Source organism: Oryzias latipes, chromosome 2 (genome assembly GCF_053564925.1).
Source record: "Oryzias latipes strain Hd-rR chromosome 2, Olatipes_Hd-rR_3.1".
NCBI lineage: Eukaryota > Metazoa > Chordata > Actinopteri > Beloniformes > Adrianichthyidae > Oryzias > Oryzias latipes.
In genome coordinates, this window is record NC_136238.1 from 1795768 (window position 1) to 1819671 (window position 23904).

General features: G+C 49.2%; 2 protein-coding genes and 2 long non-coding RNA genes across 13 annotated transcripts; 3 read left to right on the forward strand and 1 right to left on the reverse strand.

The window, feature by feature from the left end:
- Positions 1 to 2902: 2902 nt before the first annotated feature.
- LOC101156067 (CD59 molecule (CD59 blood group)) lies at positions 2903 to 7691 on the forward strand. The gene is made up of 5 exons (XM_004086043.5): positions 2903 to 3041; positions 4593 to 4668; positions 5551 to 5652; positions 6490 to 6563; positions 7033 to 7691. The coding sequence occupies exons 2-5, from the start codon at positions 4614 to 4616 to the stop codon at positions 7153 to 7155; spliced, it is 354 nt and encodes a 117-aa protein (XP_004086091.1). The 5' UTR covers positions 2903 to 3041; positions 4593 to 4613; the 3' UTR covers positions 7156 to 7691.
- Positions 5671 to 6097, forward strand: LOC144983573 (uncharacterized). The gene is made up of 2 exons (XR_013647306.1): positions 5671 to 5730; positions 5959 to 6097. It is a non-coding gene; the product is annotated as an uncharacterized LOC144983573 (long non-coding RNA).
- On the reverse strand, positions 5999 to 7033 carry LOC144983569 (uncharacterized). Its single transcript, XR_013647302.1, has 2 exons — positions 6706 to 7033; positions 5999 to 6602 (listed from the first exon to the last, which is right to left on the reverse strand). It is a non-coding gene; the product is annotated as an uncharacterized LOC144983569 (long non-coding RNA).
- A 670-nt stretch (positions 7692 to 8361) lies between the features above and the next one.
- mlpha (melanophilin a) lies at positions 8362 to 17573 on the forward strand. 10 transcript variants are annotated; one of them, XM_011494511.4, is made up of 16 exons: positions 8362 to 8634; positions 9190 to 9348; positions 10882 to 11103; positions 11510 to 11622; positions 11696 to 11740; positions 12027 to 12085; positions 12166 to 12255; positions 12374 to 12476; positions 12549 to 12742; positions 12857 to 12937; positions 13043 to 13270; positions 13864 to 14034; positions 15953 to 16114; positions 16596 to 16652; positions 16896 to 16938; positions 17061 to 17573. In XM_011494511.4, exons 2-16 carry the CDS (start codon positions 9239 to 9241, stop codon positions 17096 to 17098), a joined length of 1716 nt encoding a protein of 571 aa, XP_011492813.1. In that variant the 5' UTR covers positions 8362 to 8634; positions 9190 to 9238; the 3' UTR covers positions 17099 to 17573. The 10 variants fall into 10 exon arrangements, with proteins under 10 accessions (XP_011492813.1, XP_023805239.1, XP_078786403.1 ...); XM_023949471.2 differs by having other exon boundaries at positions 12377 to 12476; XM_078930276.1 differs by having other exon boundaries at positions 8423 to 8634; positions 9187 to 9348.
- Positions 17574 to 23904: the final 6331 nt, after the last annotated feature.

Here is a 23904-nt window from a genome sequence, read left to right on the forward strand (position 1 = left end):
TGATGTGTTTACATTCAGCTGCTGGCGCTGCAGCATCATGTCAGCTCAGGACGTGAAGCTGTGGGGGGGGGGCAGCGCTCCACCGATGTGGCCTGATGACGACCCCAACAAGGCCGGCGCTGTGCCCCAACACTCGGCGTCTTGTCCTCTTCTGCCTTTTGTTTGCCCTCAGACTGACACTCATTGTTTGATTCTGGGTCACGGTGCGTCCAAACACTGAAGCTTTTCTTCTTCTGGACTGAGATCAGCAACAAGCTCTGAGGCGGCCATGCAGATCCACCACCACCATGGCACAGCCAGAACCACGACCGGACCAGAACCACGACCGGACCAGAGCCACGACCAGAACCACGACCAGACCACAACCACGACCAGACCACAACCACGACCAGACCAGAACCACCACCAGATCAGGACCACGACTAGACCAGAACCACCACCAGACCAGAACCACCACCAGACCAGACCAGAGCCACGACCAGAACCACCACCAGAACCACCACCAGACCAGAACCACGACCAGAACCACGACCAGACCACAACCACGACCGGACCACAACCACGACCGAACCAGAACCACGACCAGACCACAACCACGACCAGACCACAACCACGACCAGACCAGAACCACCACCAGATCAGGACCACGACTAGACCAGAACCACCACCAGACCAGAACCACCACCAGACCAGACCAGAGCCACGACCAGAACCACGACCAGAACCACCACCAGACCAGAGCCACGACCAGAACCACGACCAGACCAGAGCCACGACCAGAACCACGACCAGACCACAACCACGACCGAACCAGAACCACGACCAGACCACAACCACGACCAGACCACAACCACGACCAGACCAGAACCACCACCAGATCAGGACCACGACTAGACCAGAACCACCACCAGACCAGAACCACCACCAGACCAGACCAGAGCCACGACCAGAACCACCACCAGAACCACCACCAGACCAGAACCACGACCAGAACCACGACCAGACCACAACCACGACCGGACCACAACCACAACCGAACCAGAACCACGACCAGACCACAACCACGACCAGACCACAACCACGACCAGACCAGAACCACCACCAGATCAGGACCACGACTAGACCAGAACCACCACCAGACCAGAACCACCACCAGAACCACGACCAGAACCACCACCAGACCAGAGCCACGACCAGAACCACGACCAGACCAGAGCCACGACCAGAACCACGACCAGACCACAACCACGACCGGACCACAACCACGACCGAACCAGAACCACGACCAGACCACAACCACGACCAGACCAGAACCACCACCAGATCAGGACCACGACTAGACCAGAACCACCACCAGACCAGAACCACCACCAGACCAGACCAGACCAGAACCACGACCAGAACCACGACCAGACCACAACCACGACCGGACCACAACCACGACCGAACCAGAACCACGACCAGACCACAACCACGACCAGACCACAACCACGACCAGACCAGAACCACCATCAGATCAGGACCACGACTAGACCAGAACCACCACCAGACCAGAACCACCACCAGACCAGACCAGAGCCACGACCAGAACCACCACCAGACCAGAGCCACGACCAGAACCACGACCAGACCACAACCACGACCGGACCACAACCACGACCGAACCAGAACCACGACCAGACCACAACCACGACCAGACCACAACCACGACCAGACCAGAACCACCACCAGATCAGGACCACGACTACACCAGAACCACCACCAGACCAGAACCACCACCAGACCAGAACCTGCAGCTGTGAGGGTCAGGGGTTTTAACGGGCTGCACCCGTCCCACATCTACAGCTGGGTCTGGAGACTCGCATGAACCTCTGGACTCAAGCGCAGGTCTACCAGACCTTCAAGCATCTGTCTGTGGCTGAGCAAACAGACAGCCGCTGGTGCAGAAACGGAACCAAGAGCAGCTGGGGTCTGGAGAAAACTGCTCAAGATAGAACCTCATCTCCATGTGAATCCATCCTGAATTCAGAACATCAACAAACCCAACAGACCCCACTCTCACACCCAACAGACCCCACCCTAAGACCCCATCCATACACAGTTTCCAGTTGGCTCATCCGTGCTCCAGTTCCTGACCGTTTACCTCGTCTCTGCTCCTGCTCCTACACCTGGCTGTGGTTCCTGTCTCCGGCTCGACTCGCGCCTTTGACTGTCTCCCCAACCACGGCTGGATGAAGCTCGTCTGCTGGACTTTTATATATGTAGTTGTAGATTTAGATAAGTTAATTCTTCTCTAAGAGTTCTGGTAAATCGCCTGTCCGTCCTGGGGGAGGATCCCTCCTTCATGTGGGCACCCCTGAGGTTTCTTCGTTTTTTCCAGAATCCGGTTTTTTAGGAGTTTTTCCTTACAGAGAAGGGGGGTCTAAGGGCAGGGATGTTAGAGTATGTTATTGAATTCTATGACTTTATAAAACTTATAATTCATCTTTAATACTCAGTAATTGGTTTGAAGCCCATTGAGACGACTTTTACTGTAATATTGGGCTATAAAAAATGAAAATGAATTGAAATGCAGCCGACCACACCCACAAACCCAGCAGGGTAGTTCTCGTGACCACCCGGGTCACTGACTGGGTTCTGGTTTTTCAGAGGTATTAAATGTGAAAGTCTGAGTTTCCTTTTTACTGCGGCTTTTGTTTCTTCATCTTTCCCCAACTTTTAGTTGATCTAGAACCAAAAACATGGACCTGAGGAGATCCATGGTTCTAGACCTGCAAAGGCAGCACAGAACCAGGCGGATCCTCAGAACATCTTAGATCTGTTTGATGTCTGCTTCCATCAGCTGTCAGCATTGATGGTTCTGCTCAGCAATCAGTCCAGCTGGTCGACCCAGAGAACAGTATGGGCTGCACAGATGCCACCCAAGTTCATGTGGAAAAAAGGCCCCTCCCACAAGGCGGGGCTTCTGAGCTGAACTCTACAGTCAGTCATTCTGTGCTCCTCATCTTTTGTCAGGAACAGTTCTGCTGAGCTACTGCTGGGTGAGTACGACCGCAGAACGCAGGGGGGGGGACTCGGGGAGCAAGACGAGAAAACAGGCGGCAAATGAGGGAAAACAGGCAGAAAATTAGGGCAAACAGGCAGTAAACAGGCAGCAAATGAGGGCAAACAGGCAGGTGAGCAGGTGGCAATGAGCTGGAAAACAGCAAATGGTGTGAGGAAAACAGGCTGCAAACCAGTGAAACACAGAATAGCAGGCGACAAACAGGTGGTTAGAAAGTTTACAAACAGATGTAAACAAGCGGAAAAAAAGGTCCTGGTGGAGAAAGGGCGTCAAAGAAGAGGGCAAACAAGGTAAACCGGCAGCAAAGAGGGGCAACTAGAAAATAAACAGGCACCAAACTGATCAGCAGGCAGCAAACTGAATAAACAGTCTGTTTCCTCTCATGTTCCAATACTTTCTGTATGACTGTTTCAACATGGGAAACATGATAAACGTCTTTAGAAGGGTTTGACACTACAGTTTTGCTAAACGGACCTTAGGCTTGGTTGATGTCCCTTAAACTGTCAGTTGACGATGTTTGCAGTAAACCATCGGGATGGACCATGATATCATCGAGGGGGGGGGGGGGGGGGTTATATAGGTATTACTATATAGTTATTGGATCAATATTATTCGTTATTTTACTTTATTAATTTATTTTATTTCCCAACTAATGACTCATCCGCGATGATCCAGTCTAAACTGAGGGAAGTGACTTTAACAAAAAAAGTAACAAACAGGTAACTGCCAGGTAATGAAGAGCAACGCCCAAGGGGAGGGGCTTATCATTTAAAGGGGGTGACGGGATCCCGTCACAAAACCGTTCAAACAATCATGTGGATTTGTGTTTCCAGTCGTGTCTCGACTAAATAAAGGCTGATGTTATTCCCACATGTTCCCGTGCAGCCAGCATGCAGATTGCAGCGTTTCCCGTGTGGATTTATGTTCATCAAAGGCTAAATGTTGTTAGCCCGTGTTAGCCTCTCTTAACTCTTCTTCCAGCTCCGTTCTTCAACAGACAAAGCACTGACCACACGGATTAAAATTAAAACGATGAGCAAACAGGCGCTTCATCATAACCGTAACTTTAATAAAAGCACGTTTAGAAGATCATCTCCTATATCACGGAGCTGACATGTATCTATGTATGTAGCCTCTCAGTGGAACTCATTTCCTCTTCCAGTTTGTCAAACCCTACTGCACATGTGTGAATGATTTATTCTGACCTAAAGTGTGACCTTAGTGAACGATTGTTATATTCTGAAAACACTTTTCTGGTCCCATGTACACGGTTGGATTCTAATCCGTCCATTGATCCCATCAAGATATTTGCACATGTAACTGCGGTTTATGGGGTCCACTCTCAGCGTGGGGGGGGGGGCGTGGCATCACGATGGTGTCTCTCCATCGTGATGTCAGTCACCCATCACCATCGTCCATCGGCACAACCCTACTGGACGTTTTCTTCATCTTATCTAACGTTGATCAGGTGGTAAAGAGGGGAAACCTGAGAAAACAGCAGCCAACATGACTGTCATGACTGTTACAGGAGAGCTGTGCTGAGGAGAAAATGAAGCGCACCCTGGGATTGTGTCTGTTGATCTGTTCAGCTCTGCTTGGACCGGGTACGTTTGTTTCATCACTCTGCTGCTCTGATATCACTAAAACACCGCGAGTCGTGGATGCAGCCATCATAGAAGAGGAGTCTGTTATTATGGGATGTGCAGCTCTTGAGAGACTACAACTGCTGAAGATTCAGTGTTTTGGGTAGCTTAGGTTGTGCACATACTGATGTGCCCTGCAGGGAATAAACTCATGGTGGCAGAGCAAAGAACAGAGATCTCTCAGCAGGAAAGAGCCAACTTCAAGGAAAGCAGGAGTTCCACCATCAGCGTCTCTTTACTGACCGGAGCTTTGAAACGACAAAAGCTCAGAGAAGGTCCAGATCCACCACCCTGGTGGTTCTGTCATCCTGATGGTTCTGTCACACTGATGGTTCTGTCACACTGAAGGTTCTGTCACACTGATGGTTCTGTCACACTGAAGGTTCTGTCACACTGATGGTTCCTTCAAAAGAGTTTAGAAGAAGAAAACACCCCCAATAGAAATCAGAACCCTTTAATGTCACATGGGAACTGACCAAAGATCAAAGATCCGGGTCAGAACCGGACAGAGAATGGACCTGTGGATGAGACAGTCAGGACCCATGTTGTAAGATGATCGATTTTTGACTGAACACAACTCTTCAGTGTCTGTCAGAACCAAAACCAGGAAAAACCAGCTCAGCACATCTGATTTTGATCCGATTCTCTGACAATAGAACTTGACATCTCTAATAAGCTTGACTCTTGTCCAGACAGAAGCTAACATTTACCTCCAGCTGTAGGTCTTTCTGGTTTTGGACCAAACAAAATCTATGGGGCCCTGAAGAGGAGCTTTTAATGGAGTTGGTGGATGTTTGGAGTTCTAAAGAAAAGGTAGAACATGTTCTGGTGATGTTCTTTCAGGTTCAGCTATCCGTTGTTTCAACTGTAAAGACTACACGGGCAGCTGCACCAAACAACGCGACTGCAGCTACGACGACGCCTGCCTCACACTCAGCGAAAGAGGTATGTCTGCGCAGCTGAGAAGCATCTGCGCAGCTGAGAGGTGTCTGTGCAGCTGAGAAGCATCTGCGCAGCTGAGAGGTGTCTGCACAGCTGAGAAGCATCTGCACAGCTGAGAGGTGTCTGTGCAGCTGAGAAGCAACTGCGCAGCTGAGAGGTGTCTGCACAGCTGAGAAGCATCTGCGCAGCTGAGAGGTGTCTGCGCAGCTGTAAAGCTTCTGCACAGCTGAGAAGCATCTGCGCAGCTGAGAGGTGTCTGCGCAGCTGAGAGGTGTCTGCACAGCTGAGAAGCATCTGCGCAGCTGAGAGGTGTCTGTGCAGCTGAGAAGCATCTGCGCAGCTTAGAAACTAGAATAGAATGGAATGTCTTTATTTCTATAGCACTTTTCACAGAGCGAATCACAAATTGCTTTACAAAGAGCATAAAATCATATCAAAACAAAGAAAAGTAATAAAATACAATAATAATAATAGTAAAACAAAAAAACTAGGACTAAATCAACAAAAAGCTCTCTTAAATACAAACGTCTTAGCCTGTGATTCAAAACTCTCAACGGAGTCGATCTGACCCAACGACAATGGGAGGGAGTTCCAAAGATGAGGAGCAACAGCCTGAAATGACGGATCTCCTCTGGTCTTAAAGCGGGTTTTTGGAACGCTTAAAAGATTCTGGTTGGAAGACCTCAATGATCGGGCCAAAGAGCATGGGGTTAAAAGGTCAGATAAGTACGACAGAGCTTGACCATGCAAGGTCACAAAAGTAGAATTTTAAAATCTGGAGATGTCTGCACAGCTGAGAGGTGCTCTTTTGTCAGTTCTTGACCTGTTTTTGTCCTGTAGGTGGGATGACCTATCGTCAGTGTCTGAAGTACTCGGACTGCGAATACAACCGCCTGGCCCAGATGTTCCCCCAGGTAGCAGATCCTCCAGAACACCTGCATCCACAAAAACTACTGAAGAAGAGAAAGAACAGAATATTGGTTGAATTCTGTTACAACCAGACTTTCTGGTCTGAGTCAACCTGTGATAAATCAAGACTAGGACTAAAACACCTACCATGTTTGGGCCCTTGGTCCAGTTCTGTTTCTGCCAAGGTTTGATTCCAACATAGTTTCTTATGTAAATGTTTGAAGACGCACGTGAAGGCGGGGACTGCTGTGGTCTCACTGCTTACATTCCAGAACTCAGTTCTGTAGACCTGCTGGCTTGTCTTGGAAACTTCCATACTGAACCTTTGCAAAGTAAAGATTTGCTTCAAATCCCCAGTTTGGGTCAAACCGAAGTGGACCACTGCAGATGTTAGACAAGGTTCTATGAAGAGTAAAATCCAGATTGTTTTTTTTTATGGTAAAATGTCTCTGACTCATTTGGTCTCTGTTCCAGGTTTCCAGGTTCACCTTCAAGTGCTGCAACTCAGACCTGTGCAACTCTGCCCCCCACTTTGCAGCGAGCTCTGTGATTGGTCTGCTGTCCTCTGTGGCCATCATGTGGTGGTGCATCCACTGAAAGCTCAGCGGCCCCCCCTGGAGTCTCGACAGCTCAGCATGAAGGCCAAGCTTCAGCTTGTTCATCAACGTCTCAGCTCCATCAGCAATACCCTGATCCAATTGCCAGCCTCCATCCCTCCATCTATCACACGTCTGGGGGGGGGGGGGGGGGTTGTCCTCCCCAGCAGAAACCACTAGGATCTGCTGGATCACAGCTCAGCAATAGACTGCAACAGCTTCAAAGTGTCTTAAATGTTTTCCTTTTTTTCCTCACTTTGTACTAAATGTATCCTGAAACCTTCTTGAATGGTTTTCAACCTGAATTGTTCTTAAACATTTTAAACATTTGTAAAGTGTTTCCAAAATGTTCCTGGAATCCCTAACGTTCCCTAAACGCTGCTTCAACTTTCCTGAACTGTTTCTGAAACTGCTTCCATTCCAAAAATGCTTCCTTAACATGTTTGACCGACCTGAACAAAGAACTGGGATCCATCCTGTCTTGACTGTAGAAGCCGACTGCAGCTTCAGCTTAAAGCAATAAAGGTGTGAACTCCTGTTGGCCTGGACCTGATGACATGAAGAAATAAATGTTGGTAATGTCTGGTGATTAAGAGAGAACCTCATCAAGGTTCTGTTCCTCAAACCTTCCATCAGAACCAGGGCGGGCCATGCCCTCCCTCTTTTCAGAGTAGAAAGACCCAGAAGTGTCTCATCTGATGAGGAAAGCTGGCCAGGAGCTTCATTTGTTCTCTCCTTAACCCTTGTGCTATCCTAGGCACTTTAACGTTGGGAGTTGGGTCATCTAGACCCACTAGACAGACGCTGAACCTATTTTCTTCAATGATTTGTGATCTTCACTGGTGTCCATGGATTCCATGAAATCTTTCCACCTTTATCCACCTTTGTCATGGTAGGGAGAACACGTCAGTGGAAGGGGGGGGGGGTCATCTAAGACAGCACAAGGGATAACAAGGAAAACACATATAAAACCCCACAATCCGCTGAAGTCACAAATTGAAGCCTGTTTTTTCATTACCGGCTGAGGCCCTCTAGTGGTGTAAAGAGGTTACTGTCTGAACCATAGAACACAGCAGGTGTGTGTTGTATAAACCCCTCTTGTATTTAAGGTGGACCCCCTAGTGGATCAGATCCAGGGGTCCACCCATCAGACAATCGGACACCAGCCACTCAGACCAGAGTTGGAGGGACCACCACACGCCCCCCCAGTGCCAAAGAGCAGGGGGGAACAGGAGCTTTCCATAAGTTTTCTTCAAAAAAATGTCCAGGGAAAGACTCCTTCAGTCCAGATGTGTTGTTTCAAAACAGCGTCCTAACCCCACTAAATCCTCTGGATGAGATCATTGTCCCTGTTCAGAGAAACCTGTTGCGTAAGCCGTCAGCCTCTCAGTGTCAGCTTCAGGCGGTGGGTCATGTGATCTGCTGATGATTCTGTGTCTTCTGGATGTGTCTTCAGTCTGGAACTGCATTCAGTGGAGGGGTGAGTTTCTGCCTGCTGCCTAAATGTTCTGTCAGAATTGCATTTGTGACCTTCCTGCTTTTGTTGATGAAACTCTAGTCTTCCTTAACGTGGACGGTTGGTGCACGATGACTGTCAGCAGCAGGCATGCTTTTACTTTGAAAGCCTGAATGCCAGTGTGAGATTTCAGGAGTAAATGTGATGAAACAAACTTTTTAAGAGTCCTGTTGTGATCAGGAAGTTCAGGGTGTGGCATTGTTGTGTTTGTTCAGTGACCCTTCAGTGTCTCCAGGTACTTGAACTGTTTTTTTTATTACATTTATTCCAAAGAAGTTTACTGTACATACAGGTGAGTTTACTTTGGAATCTGGACGTAAACTTAGAGAAAAATCCCTCAGAGATTCGGACTCTTGATCTTGGCGGTCTAACGCTGACCGCCGGTCATTTTAGCTGCTAAACGATCGTGACGTTGGCTTCAGCTGAATGATTTAAAAGTTTGTTGCTTAAAGTTCTGATGTTCGATGCTGATTCTCTAAACTCGTCCTTCTCTGTTTTTGTAAAAATAACTACCAGCAGACCCTGATCTGGAACTGATCGTCTTCAGTTATTGATCACCTTCAGCCTCATGGAGCGAAAACTGGATCTTTCCCGCCTGACAGATGAAGAAGCCAAACACGTGTGGGAGGTGATCCAGCGCGACTTCAACCTGCGGAAGAAGGAAGAGGAGAGGCTTGGGTGCGTTGACGCTTTCTTCTCTTGATTTCTGTTCTTCCTCTTTTCAGCTGAACTTTGCTTTTCTGAATGAAGTGAAGGAATATTTAACTTTTTATAACTGATTAGCTGGATGACAGCAGGAACTCTGAGTTCATTTCAAAAGTTTGTTTTTCACATTATCATGAAGTCAAGCAGCTGACGAGCAGCACGGTGTTGCCATGGAAACAGTCAGCTGAGCTATGTGTTTGTTCAACAGTCAATTTGTTGTGAGCCTGAGAATCGATTGGTTCATGTGACGCTTGCAGGAATGTTAGCATGAAAGACGTTGTTGTTGCTGCTGATCACACTGCCATCACACGGAGCTAGTCCACAAAGACACCTCTGTGCACTTCCAAACTTCAACTCCCATCAGCCCCAGAGCCAGCGGCACAATGAGCAGGGGTACCAGGGGACCTCCAGGGATGTCTGAGAGCATGGGGGAACATCAGCAAAGGGCAGGGAAGATGTAGGAGCATCAAGAGATGTTAAGGAACACATGGAACGTCAGGAAACATGGAGGGACATCAGAAAATGTGGTGACATTTAAAAAGCATGTTTAGAAACAGAGCAGAACCATAAGAAGTGAGAAGGAACACTGATACACATCAGCAAACAATAAGGTGGAAACTTCAGGGGGCATAAGGTAAAGGGGACATGACGGAACAACAGGGAATGACAGAGAACATGGGGGACATTAGGAAAGTCTAGGGATGATGTTGGGATGTCAGAGAACGTGGAGAAGCAATGAGGAATAGAGGACAATGTTGTGGAACTGCAAAAAATGTCATGGAAAGATGGACAATTGAGAGAGGCAGGGAATGTCAGGAACCATCAGGGGATGAAGACAGGAGAACTCCAGGGAACACTGAAAACATCTGGAATCGAGGGTTGTTAGAAAACTGAGGGGAACATCAATAAAGATCCAAGAATGTCAGGAAACATCCAGGCATGTCGGGGAAGAACATCAGGAAAGGTCGTGGTGGAAAGCTAAGAGGATGTCAGCGATCATGGGGGAATGTCAGCGAATGTCAGGGGAACCTGTGTTTTCCAACATCCTCTGCTCTGGCATGTTCTAATTGGCTGGACGCACCAGGTAATCAGTCATGAGTAGGGCTTGGATATCTGGAAATCCTGCAGACACACCGGCCCCCCAGGCCTGGAGTCACCATCGCTGTGCAGGAATGGCTCATGGAGGGACATTGGTAAACACGTGGCTGAACATCAGACAATGTCAAGGAACATGGGCAGAGGGGGGTGTCAGAGGAAGTCAGTGGGAGAACCTTGGGAATATGGGGGCATATTAGGGAACATTACCAGCCATGGAGGGACAAAATAACAGCCAACTTGTTGAGCTTTTTCACCGACAAATGTCTGGACCAATAAATGTGAAATACTTCAGACATGGCAGAAATGAAGACAAAAGATTCAGTTCTTTCCTCTGTGCCATAGTTGCTGTGTCTATTCTTTAGCCCCTCCCTCCATTAAACTTGCATTCGGATTCCCTTTCTGTTGCAGGGAACTGAAGAACCAGATCGAGAAGGAGGACACAAAGAGGGAGCTACTGGGCTCCCAGAGCAGAGTGTCGGACTCACTGTGCATCCGCTGCCTTCAACCCTTCAAGTTCCTCGTGAACAGTAAACGCCAGTGTCTGGACTGCTGCATGTACACCTGCAAGTCCTGCAGCCGCTACAATAAGAAGGAGCGGGGCTGGGTGTGCGACAACTGCCGGATGACCAGGTGAGACTTAATCAAGCAAGAAGACCCTTTGATTCTGACACATGTTGGGTGTTTGGGAGAATCCCTGCTGTCTGAGTGTCTGCTGATAAGATGAGGCTTTAAAAGTTGAATGAGGTGTTCCCAAAGTTAGTCCTGATTGCTGGATGGGTCAGAGTCAGACTCTTTCTAGACTGAGGTCCTGGTCCAAGACAAAAAGAGGATATAAACAAGGTCAAGTATCAGTAAACTGAGAACACAGTTGTTGAACCCAACCCTAACAACAAAGGAGTTGTGGATCCACAGGCACAGAGAGCAGTCTGCGGTCAGCAGGTACAGTCCATCCTGATTGGATGACAGGGCACACCGCTGTGCTTCTACTGAAGGTGAAGACTGCCTTGGCTAATTTCCTTTGTGTTTTGGGTCTTAGAGTGCTGAAGATTGGGACTTTGGGTTGGTACCATGACAATGTCAGGAACCGTTTTAAGCGCTTTGGGAGTGCCAAAGTGATGAGGTCCCTGTACAAGAGGCTGAATGGGGAAGGTAACTCCAAGCTGCTTTTATTCATCAAATCCTCTCTGTCTTTGCCTTAAAACTGCTTCCTCTTGATTTACAGGCGTTCGAGATGACGACACTCAGAGCATGCCAGACGTCCGCAGCCGTAAGATTACTTACCGAGACTGCATGTCGCACAGAGCTAAAGAGTAGCTACAGGAGCACAGCAGCATTAGCTGCTAGCTAACTACTGAGAGAACTTTGTAAACTTAATGGCTGACCATTAACCCCAACGGTTGGAGTTGCTGTCAGTCGAGCCTTGGCTTTAAGTGAACCCCAAACTGCTACAAGTGTCTTTGTAAAGAAAGAAATGGCTAAACCAACGATCACTTTTTTAAACGTTCAGGTGTTTTTCAGAAGGGCAGGTGAGTGATGTCAACTGTTTGTTACAGATGTGTGCAACGGTAACGAGGAGGATGGAGGAGAGGGCGAGGCCCAGCGCTACAAAATGGTAAACACCATTTAACAGCTAGAATAGCATTAACGAACCGCCGCCCACATCAGTAACTGAGATACAGGCTCACCTGTCAGATGAGGAAGAACAAGCGCCTACTATCTGTCCATCCCATGGATTTTGACTCGGAGGAGTATTTTCTTCATTCACGTCGCCCATCTATGCAGGTAAGCAGCCGCCCGACGTCGTCACATTTGGTTTTAAAGTTCACCAAACGGGAAACCACCAATCAGACGAAGTTCAATGTGTTCAATGACCTCATGTGAGTTTGAGTTGTCTGTGCAGCAGATGCAGGAGGATCGGTATTACAGGAACGACGTGGACTACGACAATTACAACCAACGTGCCAACCGCAGGAGGAGTCTGGATCGGCATGCAATGAGAGCAGGTCAGTATTGACCACGGTGACCTTGATGTTTAGTTCAGAAGCAAATCTCATGCTTCCCGCCTCGATCTGCAGATGACCACGCAGAGAACCGGATGGTCCGAGCCCGCTCTCTGTCTAAAATCAGCTCATCTGTGGCCCGTCAGCAATACGTCGACACCTCGGATGAGGAAGAGTACCAGCGATACCCCCTCATGTACCAGCAGCCCCCCCATCGTCGCAGGAACAGCAGAACCACCTCTCAGGAGAACCTGGGCCAAGCCCCACCTGTAAGAGTGGAGAGCCGACTGAAGAGTTATATGTACTCTATTACACAACGGGAAGCTTTTACTCAAAACACTGAGGAAATGGGTCAGAACCAACACTTTGATCCGTTTCTGCAGATAAACGAGCTGAACAAACGAATGTCTGCCATTGAGAGCCTGCTGAGCCGACTGGAGGAAAAGATGACACCAGCTGATGAGGTGAGGCCAGACCAGAACCTTTCATTGGAGCTGCAGAGATGGAACAGGCCAGAACCAGCCTCTCAGAGTTCTGTTCAGAAAGCCGTCACCTGTGTGCTCCTGCAGGCGGCGTCTGCTAAGAACGAAGAGGAGAAACTACGACGGAAGCTGAGCGAGCTGGCGGGGAACCTGAGCGACAAGGGCCTGTCGTCGGACGAGGAGCCCGGGAAAAAGTTCTCCTTAGCGCTGAAAGGTCACAGCAGCTCGAGGTCCGGTCCAGTGGCCCCTCTGGTGGCTCTGAAGGACAAAGAGTTAAGCTCGTCCAGCGACGAGATGCCCACCGAGACCCAGAAGGTACGTGGTCCCGGGGATCAACTTCAGGCTTAGCATGAAACAGAAAGAAGGCAGGAACCTGGAAGTTCTGACGACATCCAGCAGGTCCAGCATGCAGCCCATGTTTGGCTCCACCCACTACAAAGTCCTGAACCCACTTCAGTCTCCAGAAGCTTCCAGGTTCCTGCGGTGACTTGCTTCATGGGACTTCTGCATGGCTTAGCTTCCTCCAGAAGTATTCCAGCTCCTCATTTCAGTGAAGATACTTGTGTAGATGTTTGCCAGGATCTCCTCTGTCCTGGCTGGTCAGAACCAGAGACCGGGCCTGCATTAACTCTGGGTTCAAAACGTGAACATCTGCTGTAGAACCACGGACAGATGGACCAGAACCAGTCTAATCCAGTGTCTGCATGACTAACAAGGCGTGTCCGCAGCCTAACCCATGTCAGGTTGTTGATGTGAAGCTCAGCAGCTACCTGCCTGGACCCCAAGAGGACTACTAGATCTGGTCTGAGTTAACCGATCCTGGACTCCGGGCGTTCAGTGGGGTAGCTGCTGCTGGACTGGTTGTTGTTTTCCAGCTGCTAATGTCTGTCCCTCTACATGGCTTTCAGAGATCCGCCGCCGCCGCCCTCTGTGACCTCACCACTGAGGTCCTGAGAACCATAAATGCCACAGAAAACGCAATGGTCGAGTACGGCCTCGCAGAGCCGATCGACAGATCCTACTTAGTCGGCACTGATGTAAAGCAGGCCGATGATGCTTTCAGGGAACTTGAGGAAAATGTAAGCTTCCACCATAAACTGCCCTCCTCGCCCCCGCTGAGCCCGCCCCCTGGCTCGTCTGAAGCATGACAGAACGTCTGGCCTGGCTTCAAACCTCCCGGCTGCTGTGTGTCCGGTCAAACAGGGCTGGGTTCTGGGAAACATACTGGGCAGGGTCGGCTCCAGTCCGGGTCACAGAACAAGTCTCCCACCATAAACCGACCGTCTCTGTCCAACCTTCCCCATAGCTACCCCAGCAGGAAGCCTCCCCCAGGTGTTATAAGGAGGGAGGAGGATCCACCTGCATGAACCACCAAGTACCTGGTTTGACTTCATAAAACAAGAGACTTTCCTGTTGATGATGGTGAGGGGGAACTAGAACGAAAACAAAACATTGATAAAAAGTGTAATAAATCTTCTGTTTATCGTCAGACACCTGAAATGCAGATTATGATCCTTCTGGTCTGAACATCCATCCTCATGTTTACACTCACCGTCCACTTTATCAGGTCCAGGGTTGGACCCCTTTAACCTTCAGAACCGCCTTAATCCTTGTGTACGGCATAGATCCAACACGGTTCTGGAAACATTCCTCACACTTTGGTCCATGTTGACATGACAGCATCAGTTGCTGCAGATTTGTCTGCTGAACATCCATGATGTTGGTCTCCCGTTCCACCACATCCCAAAGGTTCTCTATGGGGTTCTAGTGACTGTGGAGGCCGTTTGAGTCCAGAGAACTCATTGTCATGTTCTAGAAACCAGTCTGAGATGATTCCAGCGTGATGACATGGAGCCTTATCCTGCTGGCAGCAGCATCAGAAGATGGTCCACTGTGGTCAGAAAGGGATGGACATGGTGAGCAGCAATACTCAGGTAGGCTGTGATGTTGGAACCATGCTAAACTGGTTCCATGACAACACCACCACCACCAGCCTGAACTGTTGATACACGGCAGGATGGATCCATGCTTTCATGTTGTTCTGACCCTAGCATCTGAATGTGGCAGCAGAAATGGAGACTCATCAGACCAGACAACTTGTTTCCATCTTCTATGGTCCAGTTTTGGTGAATCTGTGAGAATTGTAGCCTCAGGTTCCTGTTCTTAGCTGACAGCAGTGGTACCCGGTGTGGTCTACTGCTGCTGTCGTCCATCTGCCTCCAGGTTGGACGTGTTGATGCTCCTCTGCAGACCATGGTTGGAACCAGTGGTTCTTTGAGTTCCTGTTGTCTTTCTATCAGCTGGAACCAGTCTGACCTCTGACATCAACAGGACATTTCTACCCACAGAACTGCTGCTCACTGAATAGTTTCTCTTTTTTGGACCATTCTCTGTGAACTCTAGAGATGGTTGTGGGTGAAAATTCCAGCAGATCAGTAGTTTCTGAAATCTTCAGATCAGCCCGTCTGGCACCAGCAACCATGGTTCAAAGTCACTTCAATCACCTTTCTTCACTGTTCTGATGCTGGTATGAACTGCAGCAGATCGTCTGGACTATGTCTGCATGCATTGAGTTGCTGCCGTGTGATTGGCTAATCAGAAATGTGCCTTAACGAGCAGCTGGACAGGTGAGCCTGATGAAGTGGACCGTGAGTGTACATCTGGACGAAAACTAAAACTCTGAAGGCCTCCAAAGGTGAAAGATCATGATGACAACATTGAACTCTGCAGGTGACAAACGGATGGATGTGGGATAAACATTGAGCAGCTTTCACATCTCAGGTTTTTACCAGATTCAAAAACAGGAAGAGTCCAAATCTTTCTGGACCTGTTCTCAGGACAGAACCGACCTCCAAGGAACTCCAGGATGAAAGTCCTCCAGGAGTAGACCTGGGAAACCACCAGTGTGTTTCCACAGAGACGCAGCCCTGCAGCTTCCTCCTTCTGACCGTCTGTGCCGCCAGCTGACCTGCTGTGTCTGCTGTCTCACCTGTGCAGGTGTACGTCACAGCTGGTCAGTCCTACGATCTGGAGAGCAAGCTGCAGCGGCTGGAGAAGAGCGCCAAGAACAGATTTGGAGGTACCACAGACTCCGATCTCTCCGAGCTGGAGGATGTGGTGGCGCTGACTGCCGCCAGAGTGCAGAGCGCAGAGAGCGAGGTGGGCGGGGCCTGAATGTTTTTTACTATGAATGTTTGTGAAGGTAGCAGGAAATCTGTGATGGCTAAAAATAGAACATTAGAACAAGGCCATTGTGTACACTGGCCTGTGTTACCTTTGTAATCTATTACCTGTGTTGCTTAGGTTATCTGTGTTGTCTCAGTTACCTTTGTAACCTGTGTTACCTGGGTTGACTGTGTTTCTGGCTTACCTGTGTCACCCGCGTTGCCTGCTTACCTGTGCTACATGTGTTACCTGTATTGCCTGGGCTTGGGGAGAACGTTCACACAGATGAGCACCCGGATGTCACCCCCCCCCATCCTTAAATCCCAAATGGCGAGAACTGAAAGAATGCAGACGGTCCTGGTCCAGTCCAAGACCCTGCTCACCAAAAATGTTGACAGCAGACAAACCTTGAAGAAACCCACGTGGTCCTCATGCAGATCACAGAACATTCTGACTGGGCTGTTTTTTCCTGCAGGTGTCCGACATTGAGAGTAAACTGGCTGCTCTGAGCGCCAGCGGCCCCAGGAAGAAGGTATGTCTGAACCAAAACTCTCCAGAACCCTCACAGGTGTGTGAAGAAAGTCCAGATCTTCTAAACATCCATCATGAAGACTCTATTCACACTCAAACCCAGTGGTGTCAGACGCTGCACCATAGCCTCTGCTGCAGGGTCTCCTCCACGTGTGTGAGCCTGTGGATCCAGCTTCATGCATGAACTGGGTTCTGTTCTGACCAGCCTCCACCAGCCGGTTCTGATCAGTCTGGAACTTTGCAGGTTTCTGGATCTCACATGAAGAAGAGGGCCGGTCCGGATCTGAGTAAGAAACATTTCTGGATCCGCGTCTGAAGTTCTGAAAAGATCTGAAACAGCCCTGACTCATGGATGGATGGTGTAGTGTCTGCCTGTTCTCAAACCCAGCACTGTTGTTCCTGTCTGCAGAGACCAACGGGGCTCACTGGAGGTCCAACATGGTCTGATCTGGAACCAGACTGTCCCGGCTTTTCTTCACACCCCTCCTGCTCTTCATCCTCACATCTGTAGCCCACCATCATCTTCATCACAATGAATCACCATGAGAGCCTGAAGGGAAGAGGAGGAGTGGTGATCAATAGATCCACCAACGCTGACGCGTCAGTTTACCGAAAACTGAAAGATCTGGATCCTGAAGGTTCTGACGTTAGACTCACGTTCACCAAACAGTGGAACGGAGAACAGATCTACGATCCATGGATCTATGACCCATGGATCAGTTAGATCCCAAACGAATAACAGATTTATGACCCGTGGATCTGTTAGACACAGATCTAGCTTTAGGATAGATCTATGGTGGATAGATGTGTTAGACACCAGAACCCATCAATCCCCAGAGCTTCCTGTTGATGTTTAAATGAGGAATCATACATTCTAGAGCTGGTATTTATCCCGATCAATAAAACACCTTTTTGAACAATGTTTTTATTGTTTTACTTCTGGTGTGTTCAGTGGCGGTTTTTGATGTGGGTGATGTGGGCGGTCGTCCAGGGCGGCACATTACAGGGGGCGGCATTTTCCAGGGTGCGCTCTTCCAATGGCATGTCTGCAGTGTTACGCATAAGGAAGTAGATCAGCGGTATAGGAGACTTTCAGCTTCTACTTTGACATGCCTTTCAACAGACAGTACTTTGCACTTTTATTTTGACACATCTGACACTGAACATCGCATCCATGTCTTCATCCTCTCCCCCCTCCACACTTATGGTGCAAAAAAACAAAAGAAGTAAACACAACAGGATGAAATAACTAATAAACACGTAAAACTTCCACAGCAGACCCAACGTGCATGTGACCACTACATCTGAAGGTTTCATTTTGAATGTTGCACGGCCTCCTCTGCTGCAAGACACATGCGGCCTCACCTCTTTGCGGTAGTCTTTGGAACATATGTCAAAAAACTCGAGAGGGGAAGCAACTCACCGGTGGCTGGGTGAATCACACCAACAGGTAATTGGGAGTCATTTTAATTTTTTCAGTCTAACACTCATCTCTAAGCCGCAGCTGCCCGCTCCTGTATTAGGCTACGTTCACACCGCAGGCTGAAACGACCCAATTCCAATTTTTTTGCCCCTATGCGACCTGTATCTGATCTTTTCATGACAGTCTGAATGATACAGATCCCATCTGTTCAAATGGGACCCAGGCCACTTGGGTATGTGGTTCTGAATCTGATACGTATCCGATCTTTTGAAATGCGACCTCCGCCAGGCCACATGAATCCGACCCGTACGTCATCGATACGCTACCAACGTCATCAGTCTGAAGTAGGCGGGAACGAGAACACAAACATCAACCATGGTGGACGATGCTGCAGAGACCAGTCAGTGGAAGGGAAGCCAGGTCACCGATTGATTCATATTTGGGGTGACAGCTCTATTCAGGCCAAATTCCAGGGCTCTGATCGCAACCGGGCGGTTTTTGAAAACATTTCCAGCTAAATGGTTGAGCGTGGGTACAGACGATCCATGTGCCAGCGACAAATAAAAAGCCTCCGAGCCAAATCCAAGGAGGCTAACGACTGGAACAAACGAAGTGGCCGTCAACGTATCACCTGTCCATTTTACCAGGAGCTGGACCGCATTTTGGGGATAAGCCCAGCGTTCAGCCTCTAGACCTGTTGGACAGCTGCTTTGGCCAAGAGGAGCCCGAGGAGGAGAGCCCAGGTCCCACAGCTGTCGCGGCCAACCTGGCTAGTCGCTCTAGCCGTGGCCAAAAGCCTTACTCTCTTCCTTTTTAATATTCTTCTTAAAATGAGAAGATTGTAATTGTGCTGGCTCCTTTGTGAAAGTAAATGTATTAATGCAAAAACAGCTGCACTGTTGACAACACTGTTGTTGACGTCCATTGCTAACGTTAGCTACTTCTGCTAACGAGTGACGTTGTTCCCCGTTGAGGGCTCTGCAGTGTGAACGTAGTGTTAGTGAAGGAACCGCGTATGTCAGCAGGAAGGGGGGAGGGGGGCAGACTGCAAGGAGCACAGCCTCCATTACGCAACACCTGGATCATGGCGTGCTGTTGGATCACTCAGCAGCTCATGTTAATATTTATCAACTATTGTAGATATTTTTATTGTTTAGTTGGTGTCAGTATTTAAGACAGCAGGAAATGCAAGAAAACAGCTGAACTTTATGACATCATTACTAAACTAGAGATCATTTTTATGAATGGATGTGGGTTTATGGAGGATTTCTACTGTTGGTGTTTCATAAAATTAGGGAAATGTCAAATATGGTTGGAGTAATCCCACTGATGAGTTCTATGATTTAGTTTGAAATGTTAGATAAGACCTAAAAATGGTATTAACAATAAGTTTATTTACATCCAATCCCTCTGATGTGTTTCACAAAGACACACACAGGACCAGAGACACACACAGAACCAGAGACACAAAGGACCAAAGACACACACAGGACCAAAGACACACACAGGACCAAAGACACACACAGAACCAAAGACACACACAGGACCAGAGACACACACAGGACCAGAGACACAAAGGACCAAAGACACACACAGGACCAGAGACACAAAGGACCAAAGACACACACAGGACCAAAGACACACACAGGACCAAAGACACACACAGGACCAGAGACACACACAGGACCAAAGACACACACAGGACCAGAGACACACACACAGGACCAAAGACACACACAGAACCAAAGACACACACAGGACCAAAGACACACACAGAACCACAGACACACACACAGGACCAGAGACACACACAGGACCACAGACACACACACAGGACCAGAGACACACACAGAACCAAAGACACACACAGGACCAAAGACACACACAGAACCACAGACACACACACAGGACCAGAGACACACACAGGACCCAAGACACACACAGGACCAGAGACACACACAGAACCAAAGACACACACAGGACCAAAGATACACACAGGACCAAAGATACACACAGAACCACAGACACACACACAGGACCAGAGACACACACAGGACCCAAGACACACACAGGACCAGAGACACACACACAGGACCAAAGACACACACAGGACCACAGACACACACACAGGACCACAGACACACACACAGGACCAAAGACACACACAGAACCAAAGACACACACAGGACCAAAGACACACACAGAACCACAGACACACACACAGGACCAGAGACACACACAGGACCCAAGACACACACAGGACCAGAGACACACACAGAACCAAAGACACACACAGGACCAAAGATACACACAGGACCAAAGATACACACAGGACCAGAGACACACACAGGACCAAAGACACACACAGGACCAGAGACACACACAGGACCAGAGACACACACAGGACCAAAGACACACACAGGACCAAAGACACACACAGAACCACAGACACACACACAGGACCAGAGACACACACAGGACCAAAGACACACACAGGACCAAAGACACACACAGAACCAAAGACACACACAGAACCACAGACACACACACAGGACCAGAGACACACACAGGACCAAAGACACACACAGGACCAAAGACACACACAGAACCAGAGACACACACAGGACCAGAGACACACACAGGACCAGAGACACACACAGGACCAGAGACACACACAGGACCAAAGACACACACAGAACCAAAGACACACACAGAACCAGAGACACACACAGGACCAGAGACACACACAGGACCAAAAACACACACAGGACCAGAGACACACACAGGACCAAAGACACACACAGAACCAAAGACACACACAGGACCAGAGACACACACAGGACCAAAGACACACACAGGAGCAGAGACACACACAGGACCAAAGACACACACAGAACCAAAGACACACACAGGACCAGAGACACACACAGGACCAAAGACACACACAGGACCAGAGACACACACAGAACCAGAGACACAAAGGACCAAAGACACACACAGGACCAAAGACACACACAGGACCAAAGACACACACAGAACCAAAGACACACACAGGACCAGAGACACACACAGGACCAGAGACACAAAGGACCAAAGACACACACAGGACCAGAGACACAAAGGACCAAAGACACACACAGGACCAAAGACACACACAGGACCAAAGACACACACAGGACCAGAGACACACACAGGACCAAAGACACACACAGGACCAGAGACACACACACAGGACCAAAGACACACACAGAACCAAAGACACACACAGGACCAAAGACACACACAGAACCACAGACACACACACAGGACCAGAGACACACACAGGACCAAAGACACACAGAACCAGAGACACACACAGAACCACAGACACACACAGAACCAAAGACACACACAGGACCAAAGATACACACAGGACCAAAGATACACACAGGACCAAAGACACACACAGGACCAAAGACACACACAGGACCAGAGACACACACAGGACCAAAGACACACACAGGACCAGAGACACACACAGGACCAGAGACACACACAGGACCAAAGACACACACAGGACCAAAGACACACACAGAACCACAGACACACACACAGGACCAGAGACACACACAGGACCAAAGACACACACAGGACCAAAGACACACACAGAACCAAAGACACACACAGAACCACAGACACACACACAGGACCAAAGATACACACAGGACCAAAGACACACACAGGACCAAAGACACACACAGGACCAGAGACACACACAGGACCAAAGACACACACAGGACCAGAGACACACACAGGACCAGAGACACACACAGGACCAAAGACACACACAGGACCAAAGACACACACAGAACCACAGACACACACACAGGACCAGAGACACACACAGGACCAAAGACACACACAGGACCAAAGACACACACAGAACCAAAGACACACACAGAACCACAGACACACACACAGGACCAGAGACACACACAGGACCAGAGACACACACAGGACCAGAGACACACACAGGACCAGAGACACACACAGGACCAAAGACACACACAGAACCAAAGACACACACAGAACCAGAGACACACACAGGACCAGAGACACACACAGGACCAAAAACACACACAGGACCAGAGACACACACAGGACCAAAGACACACACAGAACCAAAGACACACACAGGACCAGAGACACACACAGGACCAAAGACACACACAGGAGCAGAGACACACACAGGACCAAAGACACACACAGAACCAAAGACACACACAGGACCAGAGACACACACAGGACCAAAGACACACACAGGACCAGAGACACACACAGGACCAGAGACACACACAGGACCAAAGACACACACAGGACCAGAAACACACACAGGACCAGAGACACACACAGGACCAAAGACACACACAGGACCACACACACACACACAGGACCAGAGACACACACAGGACCAAAGACACACACAGGACCAGAGACACACACAGGACCAGAGACACACACAGGAGCAGAGACACACACAGGACCAGAGACACACACAGGACCAAAGACACACACAGGACCAAAGACACACACAGGACCAGAGACACACACAGGACCAGAGACACACACAGGACCAGAGACACACACAGGACCAAAGACACACACAGGACCAGAGACACACACAGGACCAAAGACACACACAGGACCAAAGACACACACAGGACCAGAGACACACACGGGACCAAAGACACACACAGGACCAGAGACACACACAGGACCAAAGACACACACAGAACCAAAGACACACACGGGACCAGAGACACACACAGGACCAGAGACACACACGGGACCAGAGACACACACAGGACCAAAGACACACACAGGACCAAAGACACACACAGGACCAGAGACACACACAGGACCAAAGACACACACAGAACCACAGACACACACAGGACCAGAGACACACACAGGACCAAAGACACACACAGGACCAGAGACACACACAGAACCAGAGACACACACAGAACCACAGACACACACAGGACCAGAGACACACACAGAACCAAAGACACACACAGGACAAAAGACACACACAGAACCACAGACACACACACAGGACCAAAGACACACACAGAACCAGAGACACACACAGAACCAAAGACACACACAGGACCAAAGATACACACAGGACCAAAGACACACACAGGACCAAAGACACACACAGGACCAGAGACACACACAGGACCAGAGACACACACAGAACCAAAGACACACACAGGACCAAAGACACACACAGAACCAGAGACACACACAGAACCAGAGACACACACAGGACCAGCGACACACACAGGACCAGAGACACACACAGGACCAAAGACACACACAGGACCAAAGACACACACAGAACCAGAGACACACACAGGACCAGAGACACACACAGGACCAAAAACACACACAGGACCAGAGACACACACAGGACCAAAGACACACACAGAACCAAAGACACACACAGGACCAGAGACACACACAGGACCACACACACACACAGAACCAAAGACACACACAGAACCAAAGACACACACAGGACCAGAGACACACACAGGACTAGCGACACACACAGGACCAGCGACACACACAGGACCAGAGACACACACAGGACCAGAGACACACACAGAACCAAAGACACACACAGAACCAGAGACACACACAGGACCAGAGACACACACAGGACCAGAGACACACACAGAACCAAAGACACACACAGGACCAGAGACACACACAGGACCAGAGACACACACAGAACCAAAGACACACACAGGACCAGAGACACACACACAGGACCAGTTAT

What these genes read in the sequence shown, in the direction of transcription:
- LOC101156067 (XM_004086043.5), top strand. Translation starts at nt 4,614, where the DNA reads ATGAAGCGCACCCTGGGATTGTGTCTGTTGATCTGTTCAGCTCTGCTT. An exon ending in TTCAGCTCTGCTTGGACCGG is followed by an intron (nt 4,669 to 5,550) that starts GTACGTTTGTTT and finishes ATGTTCTTTCAG; the next exon opens with GTTCAGCTATCCGTTGTTTC. An exon ending in TGGCCCAGATGTTCCCCCAG is followed by an intron (nt 6,564 to 7,032) that starts GTAGCAGATCCT and finishes TCTCTGTTCCAG; the next exon opens with GTTTCCAGGTTCACCTTCAA.
- mlpha (XM_011494511.4), top strand. Translation starts at nt 9,239, where the DNA reads ATGGAGCGAAAACTGGATCTTTCCCGCCTGACAGATGAAGAAGCCAAA. An exon ending in TGCCCACCGAGACCCAGAAG is followed by an intron (nt 13,271 to 13,863) that starts GTACGTGGTCCC and finishes CATGGCTTTCAG; the next exon opens with AGATCCGCCGCCGCCGCCCT. An exon ending in TCAGGGAACTTGAGGAAAAT is followed by an intron (nt 14,035 to 15,952) that starts GTAAGCTTCCAC and finishes TCACCTGTGCAG; the next exon opens with GTGTACGTCACAGCTGGTCA.